Here is a 27,495-nt window from a genome sequence, read left to right as displayed (position 1 = left end):
TACTTTTACCCATCATACTACTCGTGACTCTAAATGGGTTGGTGAGAAGGACCCCTGGGTTTATGGGTTCTGGTTAGTATATTTTACTAACGCTTTTGACATAATTATTTATAGTCCAAGCAAATCATATTTCTATATTCTTAGAAAAAGATAATGTCTATTAAAATTGAACCAAATTCTTCTAAATTAAAGCCGAATCCTTTTTTTCGAAATTTTCTCTAGCAGTTATTCAAACCTAAATCACCCGTAGGCTAAGAATTATTATAAACCTAAAGCAAGGCTGACACTTGCACGATTCCGTGGCACGCATTGGCACGACTCGAGTGATGCCAGTGCGCAAACTAGGAGTAAACTGGCGCGAAGTGTGCGTAAACCCGTCGTGACTACTTGCCATGTCGGGACGAGAATTTTGAAATGTTCAAAATTTTAGTCACGACAAAATTTAGCGACCGGGTCGTGAACTATGCGCAAACTGTTCGTGACCTCGTCGTGAACTCGTCGGGACGATGCGGGAGGATGCGTGGCAGTGCGTGGCAGTGCGCGCCATGCCACGACTGTCACGAACTGCCACGAATAGTTCACGACTAGTTCACGAATATGGCGTGCCCAAGTCGGCACGACACCGTCCGAATTGCGCAAACTCGTCGTGCCATAGCGGGAAGTGCGTAAACAATGCGCAAACTATGCGTGAACTCGTCGTGCCAGTTCGTGTCAATGTGGACACTGATGGGCACGCATTTGTGAACTCGTCGTGAACTATACGTGAACTAGTCGTGAACAGTGCGGGAGCCTCCCAGTTCGTGCCCCAAAATGGCACGACTTGCCACGACAAAATCGTGGCCAAAAGTCGTGCAAGTGTCAGCCTGGCTTTAGGCTTAAAGCTCGCATTTTCACTAGTGCTAGGTTCCCACTATGACGATTCGTGCTACGATTGAAAGCGTGGTTTTAATCGTGAACTAATCGTGGTGATCATATATTGAGGTCAAACGTATCAATCGTGTTGTCCGTATCGAAACCTATCCGAATGTATCTGCACGTAGCAGATCGTGGACTCAATAGAGACTTTTGGCAAGCGTAAATTTCTGGTCCGTATCACGTATCCGTATCGATTATGCTTGTGACGTCATCAATGTATGTGTTTTACTCATACGGGATACGGCACACGGATACGGCAGCACGTATCGAACAGCTTTCATACGGAAAAGGTCCGTATAACATCGTCATCTTTTTACCGTCTTGTTTGCTACTTTTAGACGCTGAAATATTGTGGTATAGCGTGTTTATGAATCTATGCGTATCCTAGAACACAAAGGTGAATATTTGATGTGATTTTAACCATGATAAAGACTGGAAATTAATCATTATGTTTGATGAGCTTTTATGGGAATTTTCATAATTTTTCCTGTCTGTCTGCATGCTGGTTGATCTATGTGCTAAATTTAAGGAGGTGGGACCTTGCAAATCTCTAAATGATGTGATTCTATGATACATTAGTGAAACCAAAAATGCTGTGGAGTCGAAGTCGAAGATTTTTAATAATATTCGACATTAAATGTTTTTTAATAGCTCAGCGACTGTCGAGCGACTTTACTCCCTCTAGGAATTGACTAGTACTGATGGTGATCTTGGTAGATAACTGCCATCATACTGTAATAGAACTAAGCTCAGCTCATCTACTCATACGTACGCGGCGGGAAAATCTGCCAAAACTCTAAAACTAAATTGACGCAACGTATCACGTGACGATACGCTACGTGACACGGATGGGAAAAAATCCGCTTGCCAAAAGTCTCTATTAGGGACAATCCTATCGTAACGCATCGCACGACAGTGGGAATATGGCATAAACAAATCAAAATTCCAACGCTCTAGATAATCTCCCAGCTTGGATTCAATCGGATTTAAACTTGGCCCACCTGCTACTGATAAAATATAGCAACACCGTGTTACGCTCAAGCAGCAAAGAACTATGAAATTTCAATTCCACATATCTCAGGAAATATTTAATGAATGGTGTTGAATCATTTTTGACCTGATATTCCTGTTAGAGATTTATATCTCCCAATAATGTTATTTTCAAGCGGGGAGCGACGGAGGCTATGTGAGTAGCCTGAAGTTCGTCGTGATTTTCCGGTGTGGTTTCCCGTTGTGAGTGGTGCTGGACGGAGAGCCTGACAAGGACAGCTGTCTAGTCATTCGGATGGGACTAATACCCGAGATTCCGTGTACACATTGGCGTGCACTTTAAAGACCCCTTAGCAGTTGGAATTCGATATTCGCTCGTAGCGCAGCTGTCCGGGCAAAATTTCACGCATATGGCGTATGCCCTGCTTCATTAGTCCAGTCGGAGCAGAACAGTAGGACGTTAAACCCCATTTCATTTCAGTTCATTTTTCATTTCAGTTTGCAAGTGATTCCTATTGCTTTAAATAGAACATTGGGACTTTACACTTTTATATTGCCTAATTAAAAATAACAACAAAACGTTTTTAGTATTATTAGTAGTACTATTATTATTGCTTTAATTATGTTTTAAGGTATTGGAGTTGGGCTGATCATTCTGCCCAAGTTGCCCACATTGATTCCCATGCACATAAGATAACACTGAAAGCTAAAACACATTATGGGTTCAGAACTGGTGAGTCATGCTGTATTTTATATCTGTAGCGAATAACGTGGGACCATTCGTATGCTTCTCTGTAGATTATTCAAGTATTAATGTGAAATTTAACATAACTGCATTCAACCAAATGTGACAAAGTGATTCATAATTTATACATTTTATCAAACGTAGACTATATTTTATACATATAATATAGTACGATTTATTAGATGTACCGAGCCTCACACATCTTATTAATAATATAGACATTATAATCAAAATATACTGATCACATAAATATACATGGATTGGTTGTGTTTAATTAACTGCAACAATCGATTGACAATATTACCTCAAATACTGATATTTTGTGATACACTGATAGTGTTACACAAAATCCGGGGACTATAATATGTATATATATTTATATGGAGATAAACATTTTTAACGTATTTATTTAATTTCACTGAGTAATTCTGATACTTCAGTCTTAATTGTTATTTTTTAAATGAGTTGGGGGCGATATTTTGGGTTGGCGTCTTGAATATCCCAGTATGGACCTGTGCGATTTTCCAGATTTGTCGTCCATACAAAATTACATATATCCCCCGTTTGCAAACATAACCATTGTTAATAAAAGACATGTCAACATTATAATAGTACCACAATATTCTGGATTACTAACACACGAGAGTCCATCCAATTTTTTTTTTATAAAGGAAGTCTACGGACAGACGGTAGATTGAATGGTTATAGCAAGCAAGGTGGTTACTTCCGGGTCATCAATATGCTCTCAGAGTTAGACTCCCCGGTAAGAATATGAAAATGTTAGTCGATTGTTAACAATATTCCGTATTGCAACACTGATGCCTTTGATATAATTTTATATATTTACAATGATTTTCAGAAGACAAGCTCTCGAAAACTCCTGGCTTTAGATAAAACAAATATCTACGATATGAAATTGCTAAAAAAAAAAATCCCAATTTTGTCCTAAGAAAACAGGGAAAATCTATTCAGAATTTGCCACATAAACAGACAGGACAGTGCGTATATTACGGGTGACATACACCCAGAATACGCAACCATTATAGATTCTAAATACAATTTCAGTCTCCAAATGGAATTCAGGATGAGCATGTGTATTATATGGGGTGCAATAATTACGTGTTTCACATCTAAACACCAGGCACCCTTCCGTGTATTTTCTAGGGAGAATACTATGTGGATAGATCTGCAGGAATTCTTTATCTCTGGCCCAACACCCATTCTGGAACTATTCAAAGCTCTGACGTGGTGTATGCTTCCATTATTAAAGACTGCATTTCGTAAGTATGTTAAACAGTTTGTTACTAGTAATCAAAACTAAATTCAAATAATGCTGTTTGGTCTTTCGACTCCAAAACACACATATATGGAGTCTAGGATCAAAGGCAGTCAGAAGTATTTTTAATATAAAAAAAACTCTTATCCAAAGCTTAATAAAATTATTCAGCTTCGACGTAATTTATGAACCACTTGAATTAGATTTCTTTAACTGGTTCATATTTTCTTCCAGATCTTTGTTAACTCCGTGAAGTACCAATGTTTGTAGTATTGTCTTATAGCTCTGATGTTTTGTTCATTTGATATAAAATGGAATGACATTTTAATATTTTTTTCAGGTTAAGTCATGGTGTAAGTAATATTAAGTTTGAAGGATTTACACTGGAAGCCTGTCGACATTATGGAATAACTGCTGATGGCGGACACAATCTTAAATTTACTAACCTAGAAGTTAAAAACACGGGTAGTAGAATTTATTATTAAGATTACTGGCAACTAAACCCTTGATTGTATGTGGTCAAGGCCTTGAAGGTCTTCTATCGGGTAGCTGTCGAATACAAATCTAACCTTGGTGACTTAGACCACAAGTAGACCGAGTATGCAATTACAAAGTTATCAAGGGGCTTTGTATTCAAAAAAGCATGGTTTTCATGGTCCCCGGATAATTTTTAACTTCCTCCTATCGTTTTAGCTAGCCCAAACCTCATTCTTTCACTCTTACGGTAGCGCAAACTGCTTTTTGACCACCTTTGCGTTTTCCAAACTTTCTATTTCGTACGGGTTCATGCGAAATGACAAAACCTCACCCAAAAGGGATGAAACACAATTTTCGTAAATATTTAAGTGAATTATTTTTATGATTATCACTAGTTTGCTGTATTAGTGGAAAATTGTTCTGTCTTGTTTTGCATAATTCCACTGTATTTCATTCTATTTTTCCCGTTTTGTTTCGTTCCATTTCATTTACCGCTAGTTCAGTTTCGTTTCGTTTAATTCGTAGTTTAAAGGCATCCTACATCGACATGTTACCAAAATATAAAATATATTCTTTGAATGTGTCAAGGGAGGTTGGGTTGCTGAATGGTTAGCACGTGCGCGCTGTATCATAAAGTCTGTCATTGAGTCAACTCGCCTGGTTTCGATTCCCCGATTGTAAGTGACAAGGAGTAGGGTCGCCTGTCCAACCTCGTGGGTTTTCTCCGGGTCCCCCGGTTTCCCCCCACTGCTAAAGACCCCTACGCGCAAGCGAATTATGGAAATAAAATTGAACTATATGTTAGTCCCGAAATGACCTAGTTTGTGTCGAGTGGATATTAAACTCTCTCTCTCTCTCTCTCTCTCTCGAACGTGTCAACCCAACAAGTGCATATGACCAAGTACTGGGAGCATAGTTGATTATTAAAGGGTCCGTGATTATTTCTACGCCCACCCCACATTCAAATAAATAAAACAGTCATGGTTCAGCAAGTGAATCAACTATACTTAAAATGAGTATTCTTTCCACTTTACAAGGAACGTTTGGCATTAGTTGTGGTAATGATTGTAGATCAACTACTATATCTAAATGTGATATACACGATACTGATGGTGCTATCAAGATATCAGGTATGTATTTATCATGTACTAATCGATTATTTCTAGGCTACGAAATGACAAAGTGAGGGGCGGTGGGGGGGGGGGGGGTAACTCTACTGATTCATTTGCGATCACGTGATTTAAAGTTGAATGGAAACTACACGATATAAAACGTTATACATTTGGGGGTATCTTGTTGACTTTAACTAATTAATTATTACATGTTCCAACACGTCATTTGCAATATTTTATAGCTGATGTCTGTACGGGGAGTTTATCTTTTATAGTGTTTACTAGAACATGTACCCCACATGTACTCCAATATTTATATAATCGAACTCAAATAATCGTTTATATTAGTGGGAATATCTTACAGACAGCCACCAAAATATACTGACACGTCATCTGCAAGATAGTCTACGGGTTTAGAGTTGCATAACATCTCAACAAGAAGCAGTCAGAGGCAGAACTTTTTCATTGAACATTAAAATAATGCTGGGGTTTTTTTTTGGGTACTCAGGTGGAGATAGAAAAAATCTGATATCATCTGGTAATATAATAGAAGATAATAGATTGTGGAATTTTGGAAGAGCTACAGCAGTTGGTGCTGATGGTATAGCACTCGGTGGCGTTAATACTATCATACGTAATAACTATATCCACCACGGTACTTATTCCTGTATTAAATGGAGTGTAAGTAGTATCTAGACATAGCACGACACGCATTCTTGTATTAAATTGTGTGTAAGCTATAACTAAAAAGTAAGATATACAGACTATGGTACTTATTAATATATTAAATTGTGTGTAATATGATAACCATAAATATGTAAGCCGGTACTTAAACGTGGTATAATGTAATGAATAACTAGATACGCACCGGTTTTTATTTCAGGACTAAATAGGATGACTGTTATATCAACATAATATTCAATCGGGTGAATTTTATATAAATATCCGGTGCATATTCGTGTATTAAGGGATGGACTGGGGTCCTGTAGCAGCTATTAAATCATGATACCTAGTCCTGTATTAAATATGGTGTATGAACCAACTATATAAACCATGATACATGGTACTTGGTACTGTATTAAATACGGTGCATGAACCAACTTTATACACCATAATACATGATACTTTTTCCGCTAATACTTAGACCTATATTAAATATCGTGTATGAACAAACTACATGTATATACACCGTGATACATGGTACTTGGTACTGTATTAATACGGTGTATAAACCAACTATATACATCATGATACATGATACTTATTCGGGTAATACATGTACATTGATGGCTTGTATGTTATAACTACATATTTGATCAATTCCTTTAAAGCGAGAATTTCATATTTTCAATTTTCAAAGAAAGTCAAAACATAATTATTTCTATGTCTTTTGCTCAATAGGTTGTCAACTCATTATTATACGATCATAGGCATTATTTCCCACACTTAAAATTCATTGACACTGGAAATAATAAATAACACAATTACCTCCTTTGTTTTCCTATTCCCCCAATGGAATAGCTATCTTCAAACGTTTGAATTTGAAGTTGAAAATTATATTTTTGCCAATTTCTCAACTGGCAATAGTGAATTATAGGATTAATAGGATTATTCTTTAACAAGGTAGGTCTGTTTATAGATACCATCTATTTTAAGGCTTTATTTTAATACATTTTAAAAATATAACTTAAAAATATGAAATTGCAACTTTAAATGAATAATTAAATAGGAATCATGATATTGCTCAACTCATATCCATTTTTCTTTTGCGCGAAATTCAGTGATGAAGCAGTAATTTTCATTTTAAATGACTGAAAATGTAATCGTATAAATATTGTATGTTTGGGATATATTTTAGGGTAATGACCACATAATGGAAAATAATCACTTTCATGATTGCTGTCATGCTACCAGCGACTGTGGTGCGATACATTCCGGTAGAGACTGGACATCAGTAAGATACTTTTCTATTATAATTAAGAATGATTCCTTTGGAATGACTAGACCTCTTTGATTGACTGGGTCAAACATCAATTCGGAACACTAGTGCAACATTCCCCTTGCTATCTAATATCACATAATTATAGAGTATTGCATTTAATATTTACATAAAATAAAGAGTTCCCAAGATTTCTTGTTTTGGTATGTCGGATTAAGGGAAGAACAACTCTTAGCAAATGGAATTGTTTGATAATATATAAATGTTCAATTAAATAGCCAATCATAAGAGGTTTTACGCTGTATTTTTTATTCTTGAAGAAAACAGAGTTGCCCCCCTTTGACCAGATCACCAATGCATCCTAATAATTAACTACGTAAATTGGATATGCAAATGAAACTTTTAAAAATTCATTTTACATTTTTATTCCACTCTTTGTAAACATCGAAATATGTAGAATTAGTATAAAGCAATAAAAGTAAAATCAGGTATACATTTAGATGACTCTTTATGTCACGGAATTGCTAGGAAGATATGGGCATTTGCTTAAATCCATATCAGATTGATGTTAATTGTCTAAAATACAGTATCAATAACATATTTCAGAATTTTAAACTTTTGTAAACAGACGGTTGTTTCACTTGGGGTTCAGAATATCTGCATCATTAATGAATGGCGATATGGTTGCTTGATTCTAATATGATTTAATGCATTTCCCTTTTTTGTGTACAATTAGAGGGGAACTGTTATTAGGAATAATTATATCCACAATACAGTAAGACATTGGCCTGGTGCTGAAATACGAGGAGTTATGTTAGATGATCAGTTTTCTGGTGCCAACATAGAACACAATATATTCGCATTGGTAAGTCAAATATTTTCCCACATTATCTGAACAACTGAATGCATTATACAAAAATATACAGGAGTGAAACAGGAAGTTGGAAAATGGTGGTGATCGGGATGAAAGAAGGTTGTTGTCCAGCGATGCAAGACATTCTTGGAAGATTTGCTTACCTTTTTTCAGAATAACGAAAAGTGCAATTTGTTACATTTAAACAGTCGGTGACATTCTTATTTGCGATATTCCCGACAAAGAGGTACATGAAAAGAAATAAGCCCGAGCCATGCAAGCCAATTAAATTAATTCTAGCTCTTTGAGGCTTGATATATAAAAGTGTGCATGTTGCCTGTGCCTTTTCAGGCTTTATAACAATATATAAATTATAATATAATGACAAATTATATTGATCTTTTTCTTGTGAGAAAAAAACGATGACAAAGGGCAGATCATCAATATATATATATATATATATATATATATATATATGTATTGTTGGAATTGGTAAAATTTGCCTGAAGAAGCTTAATAAAGCGGAAAGTACTCGCAAAAACCTAGTTTTTTTTCCTAAAACATCTTTATTTCGAATATATATATATGCGTACTTCTACATTTTTATATACTTAAGGACAGTAGTTTTTGAATCATAATTAAAGTCTCCAAAACCCGAATATATATTCTTTATTATATAATGAGATACATGTAAATGCTATCTCAGGGTGACTATTTACCTTGATAAATGTATTTCTTTATAAAAAAAAAAGAATGAATTATGCGTAAATGATTCTATGAAATATTTGAACGTATATGCAAAATGTAGTATATGTAAGTATGTATTATACTATGATATTTTTAATGTTTGATATTCTAGAATAAAGTACGAACGAATTATAACGAATATATAGTAGGTTGTGATACCATGTTGTATTTTAATGTATTTATATTATAGAATGGAATACATGCACGAGCAGAGCTTGATACCACGATAGAGTATAATGTATAATGCATTAGAATATTATAGAATGAAATACATGCATGGGGAGACCCTGATACTTATTTTAATGTATTTTTATTATAGAATAGATACATGCATGGGGAGACTATGCTATATTTTTTATGTATTTTATTTTATAGAATGAAATACATGCATGAGAGGGAGGAGGGGGGCTCTTATACCAGGATATATTTAATCAAATACATGCATGGGGAGACTTTGATATCATGATATATTATCATGTATTTAATATTATATAATTAAGTACATGTAAATATAGGAGGGGACTGTGATGTCATGATATATTATAATGCATTTTATATAATGAATTACATGCATGGCGAGTCTCTGGCACCATGTTATAATTATTATAATGTATTTTATATTATAGAATGAAGTACATGTAAATATAGGAGGAGGACGTGATACCATGATATATTATAATGTATTTTATGACTCTAGTAGTGCGGCTATAGATGTTGATGGGAGGGGTATAAGTGGAGGAACTAATACAGCTACGCTGGAAAACACTTTAAAGGTATTAATTATAGTCATAGAATATATGTCACAAAATTTTTATATTCAACTAAGATAGAAAATTAACATTTACGTATGATAGACAACGACTGCTGATTTGTTTGACCGATTCTATAATACGATAGGCTACAAATTCACTTGACAAATTTATTTTTAAACTATATTTGTTGCATGGTAACAAGAGTACAGTCCACTTGAGAAATACCTTTGACTAAGTAGAATAAATGTAGGAAATGACTAAAACAAATTTGTTTCATTCTGCAGGGCGTGCCGTATGCAGGTGCTCTCTGGGCATCAAAATACCCGACACTTGCAGCAATGGCACATAGCAAAAATCATGGAGCCCCTGAAGGTAGACAACAATATTAATAAAACTATTTATATCGTCTTTATCTTGAAAGGTCATCACACAATATTGGTAAGGTTGTCTGTTCACTTCGAAAGTTGCTTATTATTTTTCTTTTTGAAAATACAACTATGCAACGATATATTCGTATGAATTCGAAGTTTTGAGTGTATTTCAGCAGTATAAAACTTACCCCCATTACTTCATAAATTATTTCTTTTTAATAGGGTATAATATGATTATTTCTAAGGTTATATGTTTTAGAGTTATATTTTTGAGTTATTAAATATTTGCGGGTTATGACTCTAAAATTGTAGATCCTATTGATCAGTTGAGCCACAATTTAGCGCTTTTAACTTTTGGCCCACGAATGATTATTGTTCTAAAATATTTCTTTTGACCAGGAAATAAAATCTATCACAACCTATATTATCTTCGAAGTGGAAGACATTCGATCAATTATCATGGCAGTTTTCTCATGACCAATGCATATTTTGATCATGTAGATAATCATGGCGTATGTATAAACTTTTATGTATATTATTTTTTTAAATTAACGTGGCCCATTCTACCACCCCTATCATTCAGGGGTAAATGCTAAACTGTTTCTTACTATTTATGATTGGCGACATACTTTTTTTTTATCTTATGTATTACCAATTGTTCTATCATTAACTTGGGGATATATATCCCCCGCATGACTAGCCACTACCCTTTTTTGGTATGTTACATACCTGAGATACTTATCTAGATTATCAATCTAATTAATATAGATCTATATTTCGTTTCGTTTTTTATACTTTCGATGGCCTACATTACATGTAGATCTAACAAGTTATAGTGGGAGTTCACGTTCTATGACGTCAGCTACCAACCAAGCGACATTTGACCCGATTACGTCAGTCATTCGCTTAACCAATTAGCGACCGCCATGTATTTTTTTATCTACTTTTGCTTTGTTTTCTTTTCTATTGCCGCTAATGTCTACCCACAGTTCCGCGCAAAAAAGGTCAAACGCTCGATTCGACAGACCATTTGATTGGCTGACCCCTCATTTCAAGCAGAACACGAGTTAAATAACAAGTCTTCCAGATCCAAGTAAAATCGAAATTTTGAACTATAAAAAACGAAACAAAATTGGATCTGTGTTTTAACCAGATTGATTGCTAGATTATAATTAGAGTGGTGATATGTAGTTCTTCTACTCATTTATTGATTGATGTAGAAAAAGAACTATTTTGAATAACTGATATGTACTTCAAATACAAAAGTACGACACATTTTGGTCTGGGCAAAATTATCCTCATAGCACACTCTATGGCGCACGCCCATCTTTATTAGCCCAGTCGGAGCAGAGGAGTAAGACGTTAAATCCCATTTCATTTCATTTAACGACACATTTATTAGCAGTTTTTATGATTATTCCTACAGATTCACCTTTGGTAGCCTCTATTCATGGAAACCATCGTGGTATTAACTGTGAAATTAATATTAATAGTGGCAAAGTTTATGATAAACTCATTTGGTTGACAATGCATTGAAAAGTTTAGAATAACCTACTAAGATTAGAATAAGTTTTATTAAAAAAAAACGAACCATAAGATCGAAAGTTATATATTACAAAGGAAATAATTAAAACACACGACTCCAAACAAACTTGGGGTCAGGAATGTTTTAGACCTTCGGAAATGAACTGTAGTCTGAATGTATGATATATATTTTAGGCCAGCAAGTCTGACTTCTATTCTCCAGAACATAATAATTTTGAACTACGATGTTATGCAAGAGATTGGGCCAATTCGGTAAATTTTGCACAGCCTGTGTCGTATGATAAAGTTGGACCGAGACATCCTTATGGTCCTTATTACATTAATAAAGGTACTGTTACTTCGTAGAGTGTGTCTATCAAAAAACACAAGATAATTCGAGTTAATGTAACCCTAAAATTGACTTTGTACCAAATAGGTCTAATACAAGGTTTCATCAACTCGAAAAAAAAAAGATATGTATATCAGGCGATTAAAAGTGGCCTGTGAATGCTGGCAAAACCACGTTTATGTTTGTATGCCGTTAGAGGTCATTTATTTGATAAATAAAGTATTTATACGTTTCTGTTATTAACAACCACATCGACCATTTTGTAATAACTAACGTAAAAACAATTACTGTACGTTTATTTTAAGTCACGTGTTTATTGATAACGTTACAGGTCATTCGGTAATAAATCACGTATCGTCAGCAGTGACAACCGGTTCCTGTACCAAACCAGCACCTCCACCAGACAACAACAACACCACACAAACTGGTAATATTTCATACTGCACTACCACCCAAACCCATGCAATCTTTCGTACATAGAACTATGTAACATTACTTTAGCCTACATAATGCCGTGTCAAATCTTCCAATGAGGTTAACCCCCTTTCGACATAAGTAAAATTTCGGTCTTTATGTTAACATTGGCCGAAAAAGCTGATATTCGGACTTTCAGCTGAAAATACTTATTTTCAAATCGATTAGTCAAAATTGTGGAAATGGAAATTTCTGGAACGACTATTACAATGAAGGTCAACTGCTATTCATGCTCCGTATCTCTGTTGGAGATCATTGTATGACATATAACACTTGCGGGAACAGCGAAAATATTCACAATTTTATTCTGGCCAAAACTTAGTGAAATATAAAACACAACAATCGATATTGCAATCTGGTTTTGGAAAGGATTAGAAATTATATATAGTAATGTCCATTTTCCCATTTTGTTGATGCCTTATTGCTCCTTTGTGGTAAAGGTTAAAGACATGAATTCGGATAAATTAATTGACATGAACTGATACTAATGTTACAGAACCCGTAGGATGTTGGATACGAGTTACAAAATGTCCAGCCGATGAAACAGTTGGTGGAGATTTCTATGATAGTTGGGGTGTACCTAACCTTGCCACAAGTAAGAAATTAAACAACGAAACACGTTCTTCAAATTGTTTTAGTTGCACAAGTCGAACTAAAATCCAGCAATTTTTTTTAATAAACTGGGTAATATGATGTACATACATGTCACTATATTTTGTATTTCTAACTATGGTTGGTTTGTTGTTTGTGCGCTTTTTACGATGGTTCTAAATGCTTCGGTCCGCGACCAAGTCTCAGCATAGTGATTTTAATCGAAATGTCCAAACCGATGCATCATCACATTACACGATTGTCTTAATTGATGTTGGATTTTCAAATCAAAATGCCACTGTGGGTTACTTTAGATGAGTTGATAACATATTATAAATTATAAATTGTGGGTATTTTCAGATGTCGACATGTGGGAGTGCCACGGCAGAGCAAAATATTACTGGAAGAAATGTGGTTCACACACAGTTTATCCCGTCACGGCATTTCATCAGCCAACCACAAGGACTAAAACTGTTCCTTGAAATATTTTCAAAATATTGAGGAAGAACTGAAATATAAATTTATATATGTTATTTGCTTTGGCTTTTTGTGTTAATTTGTATATCAACCAACGACATTACCACAGGACATGGGATATTTAAAACTGGAATAACTGAACGAAGAGACACGTACTTGCCGAATCCCCCCGCCCGGTCGCTTTGCCCTGTTAATTCTCCAGAACAGACAGGGATCAAAGTTTTTTACTTCCAAAGTCAACATTCCTTAAGGACTGACCCTTGCTCCAAACACATTGCCTGCACACTTTGTCGTATAACTTAAATACATTAACACAATGTCGGCCGGGGTCGCACCTCTCTCCCACAGTAATTACTAAAACAAAGGAACGTACAATTGCGTTGGTCAAATTTGTATGGCTGTATTCCCCACTACTGTGAGAATCTGCAGTTCCCCTTGGACAAGGAAGGTGTATACGCATCATTTCCAATTGCGGAGATCACGCCACAGCATTCCTGCAAATATCATAGAGCGATAATTGATTCGACTCACAGTGCAAGGCGAAGAAAGTTCAGTTTCTGCAAACAAAAACGAAACAAAGTTTATGACTAATCTAAATTTACTGGAAAGTTCGTTTTTTTTAACGAATCATTGAAATCCAGACCGACGAAATCGGCAAAACATTATGCAAATCTCCAACTACAAATATATTAACTTACCAATCGAAAAACGTGCTTTTTACCATGCTAGGCCCTTTTCTGTGAAATACACTACCACAGTCAATGAAACAATTGACGTCAGTGGGCCTTTTAAAATCTCAACTTAAAACAGTCTTGTTTCATACTGATCTGTAAATAATCAGTGAATATAACAACCAACGGCACCTTAGAAACTGTTCTCCGGTATTTATAAATGACGAAATTATTATCATCGGCCGTCTGGTTCCAAAACAATGGCAGTAAAGGTCCGACCATGTCCCGGGCGACCTATTGCGAATACAGGACGACGTCAGCGAATTCCTAGCAGGAGTAATCTCCAGGAGGGTCATTAAACGCCCCTTATGGACCTGTGGCCGCCCGATTATACATCCGGAATGGCTTTTAGTGAGACGGTGATGGAATATGTTCTTGCGACGAAGAATTCATTGGTCGGACGAAAGCAGGTTTCTACCCCATGTCACGAATGGACGAAATAGTGTGGAGAAACAGAATCGCGGCTTATTCACCCAGGAACCTCAAGTCCAACTGTTCCGTACGTGGGGAAGTGTCTCGCACTTTGAAAACTGGACATTTTCACCACACCAGGCAATTTGACATGCGATCAGTTCATACGCATTGTCGCAAATTTTGACAACCACACATTCGACACAATGCCCGTATTAATGGAATACAATACCAGACGTCATCGTTCAGGCGCAGTACTGCCCTTTCATCGACAGAATCCTGTAACTACATTACCGTGGTCAGTCATGAGCCTGTATGAATATATGGGATACCATTGATTATCGGATACATGCAATGGACTCCCCTATTCAGAATTTTCAAGAGCTGGAAGCAGCATTACACATGGAATCCATTGTTCAAATCCAACATTTCAACGGAGGGGTGCGACGCAAGCTGGAAGCCGTCACCCTAACACGGAGAGGCTACACGCGCTGCTGAACCATTTGGATACGGCTGTCAGGTAGGTACCATATGTGACATTTTTAATCCACGAGAGTCACCTTGGTGTGCTTAAGAACCCTATACCTCTATTTGAGATTGTCATTTTGTCATTCAAAAATACTGCCATTGTTTCCTATCAATATCTTCATTAAAACATCAAAGTAAATAACAATTGCCGTGTATGTTGATTAGTAAAATGTTGTTTTTATCGAGTAAATTCACATTTATCACTACGAGTTGTTATTATTTTCTCACACTTTGCCATTACGCTTTGCACAAATTCATAGGGATGCTTATCCTTTTTCCAGGCATATACATTCTTATTACATAAATATGTGCCTTTGGTCCATTTTAGGTTCCAATAAACAGAGATCAAGCTGCTTTGTCAAACAAATAATAAACTAGCGGCTGCCAGGCAGGATACGCCCACATTTTCGAGAGAGGGATAGAAAACAAGCTAAAACGAAAGTGATTTTTCCTACAATCAAGGGCCATAATTCAGGAAATTACAATTCGATATGCGCAAATATCGAAAGGAATCAAGATCTTTGGGTTATAAACTTACATTTCAAGTTTCAACAAAATCGGATAAAAATTGTGACCTCTATAGGGTCCACAATCTTGATATACCATATTTTTACGCAATTTGAGAACGAGGGGCGGCAATTTTGTCTGTCAGTTTTGGGCCGATTTTCATGAAATTCGAACTCAGTCGTCCTTAGGGTGTAACGGTGATATAATAATACGTTTTTTTTTTAAATCAGATAAAAATTATGACCTCTATAGGGTCCACAAGCTAAAAAAGCAATTTTTTGTACAATCAGGGCCATATTTCAGGAAGTTACGGTCCGATATACGCGAATATCGACAGGAATCGAGATCTTTGGGTTATAAACCTACATTTCAAGTTTCAACAAAATCGGATTAAAATTGTGACCTCAATAGGGTCCACTGCAACCTTGATATATTTTTACGCTATTTGAGAACGAACGGCGGCCAGTTTGTCTGTCAATTGTGGGCCGATTTTCACAAAATTCGAACTCAGCAGTTTTAATAATAACAGTGATATAATAATACGTTTTTTTTTAAATCGGATAAAAAATTATGACCTCTATAGGGTCCACAAGCTAAAAACGCGATTTTTCGTACAATCAGGGGCCATATTTCAGGAAGTTACGGTCCGATATGCGCGAATATCGACAGGAACCGAGATCTTTGGGTTATAAACTTACATTTCAAGTTTTTCAACAAAATCGGATTAAAATTGTGACCTCAATAGGGTCCACAACCTTGATATACCATATTTTTACGCTATTTGAGAAGGAACGGCGGCCATTTTGTCTGTCAATTTTGGCCCGATTTTCACGAAATTCGAACTCAGCCGTCCTTAGGGTGTAACGGGGATATAATAATACGTTTTTTTTAAATCGGATAAAAATTATGACCTTTATAGGGTCCACAAGCTAAAAACGCGATTTTTCGTACAATCAGGGGCCATAATTCGGGAAGTTACGGTCCGATATGCGCGAATATCGAAAGGAACCGAGATCTTTGGGTTATAAACTTACATTTTAAGTTTCAACAAAATCGGATAACAATATACGTCCACATGAAAATGTGGGCGTATAAAAATAGATTATTTTCGTGGCATTTTGAAATTCAAGATGGCAGCCACCAGCAGGGCACTTACTGACTAACCATGAGTTCCAGGGTTCGGTCCAATCCCGGTTGGTGCAGAAATGTAGCCAGGTAAACCTCCATGGTTCTATCCCTTCCGGGTTGGTGCAGAAATGTAGCCGGGTAAAACTTCATGGTTCCATCCCTTCCCGGTCGGTGCAGAAATGTAGCCGGGTAACCCTCCATGGTTCCATCTCTTTCCGGTTGGTGAAGAAATGTAGCAGGGTAAATAACATTTCATTTTACAGCAGACTTAAAATTTGATTGCTAATTGCTGGGATTTAATTTGTACCCTCGGGTTCGTGTCAGGTATACCTTATCAACAAAATAACTTTCTGTTTAAAGCACAAAAAATGTCTTGAATTTACACACCACCTGTTTTTATAATGGCTTACCATGTTTATATCACAGTCCATTTAATGAACCTGCTGTTACTACAACAATATATATGAACCTTTCTATGGGTATAAATCAGGAACATTGAACGGAAAAAAAATAGTGGGATAGATTAAGATAATTAGTGAATTGTTCGTTGTCTTGATTCTCCAAAAAGTGCAAGCAGCGAACGCCAAATACAGAGTCGGGTTTCGTTCATTTCCAGCGTATTCTGTTGTAAAAATTTGAACTACTGGAAAATTCGCAACGAAACGCTGACAATACGAGAATGCGTCTATTTTAAATGCGATTTAAAGATATATGTCTTCTATTTACTTAATTTATTAAATATTCGCTTAATATCTGTGTTTCATTTTTGTATGAAAATATTCGTCAATTTTGTCCCCCGCCTTTCGAAGAAAGCAGAGGACTATTAAAATGATTTCGTCAGTCTGTCCATCCGTCCGTCTGTCCATCACACTTTTTGGGACACTTGGTTCAAACTTGGTGTAGGTGTTTATTAGGTCAATGCCTTGATGGAGTTCGAAGATGAGCATTTTCGGCTTAGGGTAAGCAGAGATAAGCAATTTATATGGTTGATGCTTTGGGGCACGATAACTTTAGTTCTAATTAAGCACTCTCCACACAAGTCTCCCTATCCAGCATTGGTCACGTGATTAACTAATGACACCTGTCAGAAAAGTTCTAGGGGAAAACGTCATCAATTATTACCCCTTCGAAAGAAAGCAGTCTAATTTTGCATGTTTCGTGTGTAAATGTATTAGGCCTTACGATCGCATTATAAAGGTAAACAGATCTACGCGCAGTTCGTATTTCCAGCCACTTAACCCTGTAATATTACGCGAAAGAGTTGCCTGTAATATTTGTAAATACATTGTTACTTTGCAATTGTGACCCCATTTCTGGCGACCAAGAAATGCGCAAAGTCGCTGGCAAACGTGAACACAATGCGCGAAAATGTCCCAAAAAATTACAAACTTGACAAAGCCGCGTTCTCCCAGCTATCTGAGTCAGATCGCAGAACCGTGGCGTGCCGGAGACCACGGCACGATGTCTGGGGTTTCCACAGCGCTTAGAACGATCTTGATGCGCTCTGAGACCATTTTCCGTCGCCGTAGCAGCGCAGTAAGGCCGCCACCCCGGTCTGACGAGGGTTTTATGTGTGTGGTGAAGTATATCTGACTCCGTAATAATATCGTTTTTTATGCACCACCAAAGCTCATTGGTGATATTTCTGCTTGGAAACTCATAAATAGCAACAGGAACGTTCAAATAACGAATACAGTAGTAATGGGGATACTCGGCACTCATTGATGAAAATGCACGGCTTTTGTTAGATTGTGTTGAGATGAAATATAGCCATGCATGCCCATAACTTTATACACTTCCCTGCTACAGACGTAGGACGTTATATAAGCACTATTTCAATTCATTTCATGTCATTTTTGCAATGTTTTCTGATTCCTGGCTGTCATGGGTGTAAGTGGGGAGGGGACAGCTTTTGCACAGTGAATGCACAACAAGCTCTTAACAAAAAATCACGTATAAAATAACCAATACCAATTTTCTTTCAAACTGATTTTCTTTTTCTTTTATAAAGTAAAGTATGTACAGTAGTGTACCCTTCTAAAAAGGTCTTTGTGATAAAACTATTTTCCCACGAAACACTAACAGTTTTAGTATGTTTGATGTGTATTGTTTTTTCACGCGGCGGGGACACAACCCTCTACTACGCCGCGAAGTATGATATGATATAAAAATTCATATTTTTAAAGTATCTTTGTTCTGTCATACTAATGAAATTCATGTTCGACTGGAGATTTGTTTCCCTACTTTTTCTTCTACAATCTGTGGCGTAATGTTAGCCTTATTCTAACATACCCTATTGCCGCAGCACATCCTGACGCGGGCATCGTAACTGCTTGTACCGCAACAAGCTGGACTTAGACCAGATCGACGGTTAATTTGTCCCCCACAACATATGTTAATCCTTGAATCGTAAGTGCTTGAACCGCAACAAGCTGGACTTAGACCAGATCGACGGTTAATTTGTCCCCCACAACATATGTTAATCCTTGAATCGTAAGTGCTTGTACCGCAACAAGCTGGACTTATACCAGATCGACGGTTAATTTGTCCCCCACAACATATGTTAACCCTTGAATCGTAACTGCTCGTACCACAACAAGCTGGACTTATACCAGATCGACGGTTAATTTGTCCCCCACAACATATGTTAATCCTTGAATCGTAAGTGCTTGTACCGCAACAAGCTGGACTTAGACCAGATCGACGGTTAATTTGTCCCCCACAACATATGTTAATCCTTGAATCGTAAGTGCTTGTACCGCAACAAGCTGGACTTATACCAGATCGACGGTTAATTTGTCCCCACAACATATGTTAACCCTTGAATCGTAACTGCTCGTACCACAACAAGCTGGACTTATACCAGATCGACGGTTAATTTGTCCCCCACAGCATATGTTAACCCTTGAATCGTAACTGCTTGTACCGCAACAAGCTGGACTTATACCAGATCTGCGGTTAATTTGACTCCCACAGCATATGTTAACCCTTGAATCGTAACTGCTTGTACCGCAACAAGCTGGACTTAGACCAGATCGACGGTTAATTCGCCCGCCACAACATATGCTAACGCTGGTAGTATATCTTCTTCCCCCGCAAGCAGCTGGAATCAGAATAAAATATACTGTTAGTGGTGCTGAAACAATGTGACAATCCGTAACATTTGGAATGTTAAAATCAATTCTTCCAATCATCAGGAAATAGGGAATAGGTTTCTTAATCTACTTGCGAATAGATGCAACATATTACTTATAATAGAATTGACCTCATTGCCCTTTAACCCAACAAAATGGCGCCTAGTCCGACTAAAATTAACTTCTAGTGCTAAGGAGCTAATTGCAGATCAATCCGGTGACAACGAAATAGGGAACTGTTAAAGTAAAGTTAGGCCTACATAAATCTCAAGAACCGAAAACAAGAAATGCATGGAAAGAGTCTAGCATATCACAATAATTTTCTACATTAATGGCACGCGTGTCCAGAATAACGAAAGCGGGAGGACAAAACTCCTAAATTTCTTTAAATAATGTTAATGAGTATCCCCTGAAAACAGAATTAAAATTACCACCTTGATTGCCCCTTCCCACACCCACTTGTTGCAATAATACAATGATCCATGCATGGGTTGGACACCATTCATTAACTGTGATCTGGTGTGATTGGGTGACGATGAAAAGAGTTAAGGAGCCCATGACTCTATTCTTTGGAACCTTAAAATGGCGACAATGGCATTACTAATTACTTCCGCATTGTCTGGTAAAATATGTTTTTCTTTGTTCATTACAAATGGCACTGGAAAATACAGAATACACGACTCGCGAACTGATTCTAAAATGTTCATTGTGTCTTAAATATTAGGTATTGGGATCCCATATTTTCACATTGATTGAAATGGACCAATATTGAATTCTAATTCGTGTTTTTAATTTCAAAGATTATAGAAAATATTGAGTTAGAGGTTTAGCTCCTTTAAAGTGATGATTATATCCTTTATTTCTTGGTCTGGTATATTTTAATATTTTGATATTATAAAATTATATGCTTACTTACCAGTATTAGACCACAATGTGTCGGTTCCAATAAGACACATCAAGACAAAAAATATTCCAGGAACTACCAAACGTAGTTGTACGGCCATTTTGCTTTACAGAAATCAATGCAAACTATTTCATCTGAAAAATATTAATGTTTATATATATAATAATTCATTATTTTATACCGGTAATGATTTCTTTGTTTACCTGATAGCTTGAAATTATGAACGAAAATTTAAAATTTAGTACAACTTGTAGCTGGTAGTTTTTAAATAGCCTGCATTAAGTTTAATAGGAATAGATCGGAAAACAAAATATTAGCTATGTTGTACTTACCCCGTCTAAGTTTGATATCGTTCTGTCAATTGTCCTTGTTTCAGGGCTTTTTATACGGTACCTAGGAGGAGTAATTTTCCACGAACTGTTGTTCAGTGAAATAGGTTAAATACATAATTGTAAACATCCTGTTGTATTTTGACGTAGGCTTACAGAATGGATATTTGAGAGACAAGAGGGTCAAATATACTGTTGGTCTCGAATAGTGTATTGTCAGCAATGTGGTTATACGAATGGACAAAATGTGGATATAAACAGATGCTTTGTACAGTTCTAATCTAATGTTACAGGGTTGTCTAGTGGTCTAATAATAAATATATATACTATATGCGTTTTGAAAGGAGAATAATACCTTTCGAATTCCAATCAGGCTTCTATCCCCTATTGTTTTCCAATTTTTTTTGTTTGCGACAAATGTTTTTTAAAAAGATGGGAATAGCTTTGAAATAGTGATAAATGGAACGGCTAAAGATTGAAAAAATAATTTATTTTCCACTAAAAAACGTGTATCATAGCACACTGCTTGGCGCGTGTGCGTCTTCATTACCCCAGTAGGAGCAGAACAGTGGGACGTTAAACCCCATTTCATTTCATTTGCAGGCATGAAAATAACGAATGATATTAATGGGAGCATGACATGAATGTGTCGATTTGGTAACATAAAATTAAGTACGGCGTTGGCCTATATCTATTCGATGAATCAGTGTATGAGCTCGGTGTCTCCAGTTGGTCGAGACTGCAGGAGGAACCGTGACATGGTTTCTGCCGCTAATCCCGCGAAGCCGGTGTTTCCTGACTGTAAGACCCGTAACGTGGTTGCGGCCGCTAATTCTGTGAGGTCGGTGTCTACTGGGGTTTTTTTCATGTCATGTACTGCATATTATGTTAGTTATCATATTGGGGATATAATTATTTCTGTCATTTTATTTTTGTAATAGAGAAAAAAGAAACACCAGAAACATCAAGCTGACTTCTGTCCCATCAAGTATTTTTAATATATTGAAGTGGTTAAACAAATGGGTGACCCAGTGAAATGGGCTAAGTAGGTATTTTGCAAGATTCAAGTTTCTGGAAGGGGGTAACTATCGTCCAGGTATTTGATGCACAGATTAGTGCAGATTAGATTAAATAGAATAACGTTATCGTAAGACGGCGCCCATACGAAACACTTACCCAAAAATGGTAATTGGCCCGCACTAACAGCTGACGCATCTATACTTTCTATATAGGAAGGAGTGAGGTTAAATTTCCATTCAGACATCATTAGAGATCCTAGGAGAGACACCATGTGGGCTTTCTAGACAGATCTACCGTTAGCCGCCTCGGCTTAGAGGCCGGGGTACCGACATCATGCAGGGTTCTTAGAAGGCGTACTCAAAGCCTTCTTGGCTTAGAGGCGGCTGTGACGGGGTCAACAAGCAGTGTTTCAGCTGTTAGGTCTGAGTTTTAGGCTTGATAAACCCAGACTGTATATATTAAAATAACTCATAGTTTACTATCATAGATGTTGTAGTTTCCTGTATTTTATATATATATATATATAGATATAAAAACGAAGTGTTCCAGAGTCAATTGATCATTGAAAATAGTTTTATACACAACGCGGAGGCCAAAGATAGTTCCGAATTGATCATAGTGTCATATTATCGCTTTTTGGCGCCGTGACGAAGGATAGTCACATCTGCATTGTTTTCTGATGCTTCACTGTTATGACCTGTGTTTGTGGGGAAAGGTCAGCAATTGGATGATGATAGATGTTTTTACACATTGAATGTACAACAAACCCAAACATAAAGACAAGAATAAAACTTTATTTTTTTAAAACAAAACATATGAATAGCTTTAAATTAGGACACTAATGTACATTAGTGTCCATAAAAGGTTGTGTGTGGCATAATTATCCGACACAACTTTAATAGATTTAGTATGTTTAATGTGCTTTGTTTTTCGCGTGGGGACACAACCTACTACTATTTCATATCTTTATCAAGCATCTTTGTCATGTCATACACATATGAAATTCAAGTTCCACAGGAGATTTTTTTTCCATGATTTCTTCAAGCATCTCCAGCGTAATCGTGGCCCTATTCTAACATACCCTATTGCCGCAGCACATCCTGAAGCGGGAATCGTAACTGCTTGTACCACAACAAGCTGGACTTATACCAGATCTGGAGTTAATTTGTCCTCCACAGCACATTCTAAACTTTGAATCGTAACTGCTTGTACCACAACAAGCTGGACTTATACCAGATCTGGAATTAATTTGTCCCCCACAACACATCCTAAACTTTGAATCGTAACTGCGCGTACCACAACAAGCTGGACTTATACCAGATCTGGAGTTAATTTGTCCCCCACAACACATCCTAAACTTTGAATCGTAACTGCGCGTACCACAACAAGCTGGACTTATACCAGATCTGGAGTTAATTTGTCCACCACAACACATCTTAAATGTAGTAGAATATCTTCTACCACCACAAACAGCTGAAATCAGAATAAAATATACTGTTAGTGGAGCTGAAACAATGTGACAGTCTGTAACATTTAGAATAACAAAAATCAATAATCAGGAAATGTTGATTAGATTTCTCAATCTACTCGTGAGAAGTTAGAACATATCACTTCCAAATGAAATTTACCTCGTCAGCATTTAACTACCCATAGTAGCGCCCGGTCCGACTAAAATTAGCTTCTAGTGTCAAACAGCTAATTTCAGACCGATCCAGAAAACATACTTCACAATAAGAGTTGACATTCCGTTTTAATAATTTCTAAAAGACTCGTTAACGGCTTCTGATCATATTTCGGTGGTGTTGTTTCATAATATTCTAATAATTCTATGTCGTATAAACGCATAACAGTACTACTATATTATACGGAAATGGTGACCAAAATCCATAGACTTTTAAAATTAGATGTGCATTATTGTATGGTAAAATACATTAATTACAGTTATTACAGTAAGGGGTAGTATTACAATAGGGATTAAGAGAAATTGTATTACAATTATTACATTTATTACAATAGGGGTTAGTATTACAATAGTGCTTAAGTGACATTTTATTACAATTATTACATTTATTACAACAGGCGGTGTTATTCCAATGGGGTTGTAACAAAGCTATAATGATTCCAAAATAGATAATTCAAAGTTAATATACTGAAAATTTATTCAAATTACTTTATTCTAAGCTAAGTTATCACTTCTTGAAATTTGGACAAGATGTGGCACAGATTGTTTAATATCGTATAATCAGCCTTGCTTCTCCATTTTTAAATTGAATCATTAAATGGCGGTCGTATTTCAATCTGTTTAAATCTCCGCCATCCAATAATCTAGATAGTTGATTATAGACTTGCCATGTGAATAAATGTCTAAATACTAATTTTGATGATTTTTGGAGCCTAAGTAAAAAAAATATGATACGCACAATGTGCGCTTACATATAATACATCTTTAATGCAATATGACTTGATATCAAGTGACTTATATTCAAACTTCTTTTTCAAAAAATACTATTATTTCTGCTTAGTCCATTCTACACGTTTTTTGTATTATTATTTTGTCGTTACAAATGGCACCAAAAGATAGAATAAACGAATCGTGTACTGGTTATAAAATATTCATTGTGTCTTAAGTATTAGGATCCCATATTTTCACAAGATACCAACATCAATATCGATTGAAATGGAATAATATTGAATTATGTACTTGTTTTTAATTTCTAATGTTATCGGAAATATTGAGTTATGGGTGTAGATCCTTTGAATGTTTGATCTGGTGATTAATTGTTTTATTTATTGGTCTGGCATATTTCAATATTATAACGCTATATGTTTACCTACCATCTCCTTTAAAGTCATGATTATATAATTTATTTCTTGGTCTGGCATATTTTAATATTTTGATATTATAAAATTATATGCTTACTTACCATTATTAGACCACAATGCCTCGGTTCCAATAAGACACATCAAGACAAAAAATATTCCAGGAACTACCAAACGTAGTTGTACGGCCATTTTGCTTTACAGAAATCAATACAAACTATTTCACCTGAAAAATGTAAATGTTTATATATTTTTTAAATATAAAATTACCCATTATTATATACCGTTTGGTGTACATGATAGCTTTAAAATTTGAGCGAGAATTTAAAATTGAGTACAAATTGTATCTAGCCCTTCATAAATAGCATGTATCGAGTTTAAAATTGATGGATCAGTAAACAAAATATTAGTTATGTTGTACTTACACCGTCTAAGTTTGATATCGTTCTGTTAAATTTATTTGTATTTCAAGGCTTTTTATACGATAACTGATAGGAATTTTCCACGAAACTAAAATGACAAACCTGTTTTATTCGGTGAAATGGGTTAAATACCTAACGTAAACATCCTGGTTGTATGTCAACGCATAGGCATACCGTATAGGTAAAAATCTCTTGTTGGTCCCCAAATAGTATGTTGTCAGCAATTTGGTTAAAGGAATGGACTGATGTTAATTTAATCATGTTTCATTTTCAAAAACCAAGCCTTATTGCTAAAATATTCGCTTTCAATATATTTTAATAACAAATGTGGATATAAACAGATGCTTTGTACAGTTCTCATGCCAGTGTTTGTATAATTCAACGCGTATCTTACAGAAGAAATAATTTGGCCGATAAAATAAATTTTAATATATTAATGTTAATGGGACGAAGGGATGTTTAGAACATGAAATTCATGTGACTTATGTCGGTCATAGAGACGTAGTGCAGTTTTCTGGGGGTTGTAGCTTATTCAAACACTAACGACGAAAAGTCAGACAAATAGTTAAAATTTTACTTTTAATAAACAAGTGTCCAAAACGATTAACGGTCACGATACTAAAGTTACAGCTAGAATATGGAACATTTATACAAGCTTAGGATTAAGATAATTATATAATAATATTTGATAAGAAATGTTAAATTGCAAATGGGTCTTTAAATACATCAGATGCTATGTAAATAGCATGAACCCGTGTTTTAACACATTTTTTATGTCGTTACAGTAGGTATAAACTCAGTTGGGGCACAATCTATATTATACATCCTGTTGACCGATTTACACGATTCGGCTAAAAATGAAGACAAAGTGCAGCCTATTATTGAATAGAAGAGGAAACAAATCTCGGGGAATGACACTTTAGCTATAAACTATCACACACTATACGTCAGAGTAGATGTAAAGATCCTGTTACTTAAGTATAACTGTCACAATTCAAGGTCACACAATAACATAACTGGACGGCTTAAAAGTCAAGTGATCCAAGTCCTCATTTTAAGTAAATTGAGTTAGTCGCTCAGGCGTGTTTCCCTCATATAAATTTTATCTTGTCAAAAGATCTAAGTCCTGTATGAATATTAAAAGTAACATTTTCTGATCTAAATATTTTAAAAATCGTTATACGATTAGGACTTTCTGAAAGATTAATCCATGTGTACTTGGATCATAGACAATATCTGACCCTTCGTCTTGCACACATAAAAAACAGAGAGAGAGAGAGAGATGGGGTTTAACGTCCACTCGACACAAACTAGGTCATTTCGGGACTAACATATGGTTTAATTTTATTTCAATAATTCGCTTGCGCGTAGGGGTCTTTAGCAGTGGGAGGAAACCGGAGGACCGGGAGAAAACCCACGAGGTTGGACAGGCGACCCTACTCCTTGTCACGTACAACCGGGGATTCGAAACCACGCTAGTCGACTCAATGACAGACTTTATGATACAGCGCGCGCGCACACTAACCATTCAGCCACCCAACCCCCACATAAAAAACAAGCCATATACAAAGATGATATAATAATAATCCATCACTACACTCTTTCCTGTAGATCTTGGTTGGGTAAAAATTATATATCAAAATCTGAGCAGGACAAAGTGATCCAAGTGGATGCCAAATAGCCGTCAAGTGTTACCATGGCAATGAATGCAACCAAGAATCTGCTGCAAATTTAAGGTACACTTTATTATACTACTATTAAACAACGGGTCAAACAAGAGACGCCATAATTAAGACCGGAAACTGCACACGAAACTTTCCTCTGCCAATCGGACAAACTTTGGAGTTGCGAATTAACAATGAGGTTTAGAGTTGCTATATTGCAATTGGTAACACATTGAATTGGTAAAATCTGAATATCTTGCAGAAGATACCTGTGACAAGACCAAATACTTTTAACATATAAATGT

General features: G+C 36.1%; 1 protein-coding gene and 2 long non-coding RNA genes across 3 annotated transcripts; 1 reads left to right on the top strand and 2 right to left on the bottom strand.

Annotated features, from left to right (window-relative positions):
- The first annotated feature begins 2 nt into the window (after positions 1-2).
- Positions 3-10,195, top strand: LOC126824394 (uncharacterized). Its single transcript, XM_050553614.2, has 11 exons — positions 3-72; positions 2,538-2,638; positions 3,322-3,413; positions 3,815-3,930; positions 4,267-4,391; positions 5,441-5,533; positions 6,024-6,196; positions 7,374-7,469; positions 8,191-8,319; positions 9,681-9,827; positions 10,091-10,195. The coding sequence occupies exons 3-11, from the start codon at positions 3,390-3,392 to the stop codon at positions 10,193-10,195; spliced, it is 1,008 nt and encodes a 335-aa protein (XP_050409571.1). The 5' UTR covers positions 3-72; positions 2,538-2,638; positions 3,322-3,389.
- An 8,676-nt stretch (positions 10,196-18,871) lies between these two features.
- LOC126824884 (uncharacterized) lies at positions 18,872-21,415 on the bottom strand. Its single transcript, XR_007681666.2, has 3 exons — positions 21,268-21,415; positions 20,948-21,069; positions 18,872-20,000 (listed from the first exon to the last, which is right to left on the bottom strand). It is a non-coding gene; the product is annotated as an uncharacterized LOC126824884 (long non-coding RNA).
- A 2,201-nt stretch (positions 21,416-23,616) lies between these two features.
- LOC126824885 (uncharacterized) lies at positions 23,617-25,671 on the bottom strand. The gene is made up of 3 exons (XR_007681667.2): positions 25,530-25,671; positions 25,209-25,330; positions 23,617-23,757 (listed from the first exon to the last, which is right to left on the bottom strand). It is a non-coding gene; the product is annotated as an uncharacterized LOC126824885 (long non-coding RNA).
- Between the last annotated feature and the right edge of the window lie 1,824 nt (positions 25,672-27,495).

The sequence above is a fragment of the Patella vulgata genome, chromosome 6, assembly GCF_932274485.2.
Source record: "Patella vulgata chromosome 6, xgPatVulg1.2, whole genome shotgun sequence".
NCBI classification, from domain to species: Eukaryota; Metazoa; Mollusca; class Gastropoda; family Patellidae; genus Patella; species Patella vulgata.
This window is presented reverse-complemented; position numbering and strand designations above follow the sequence as displayed.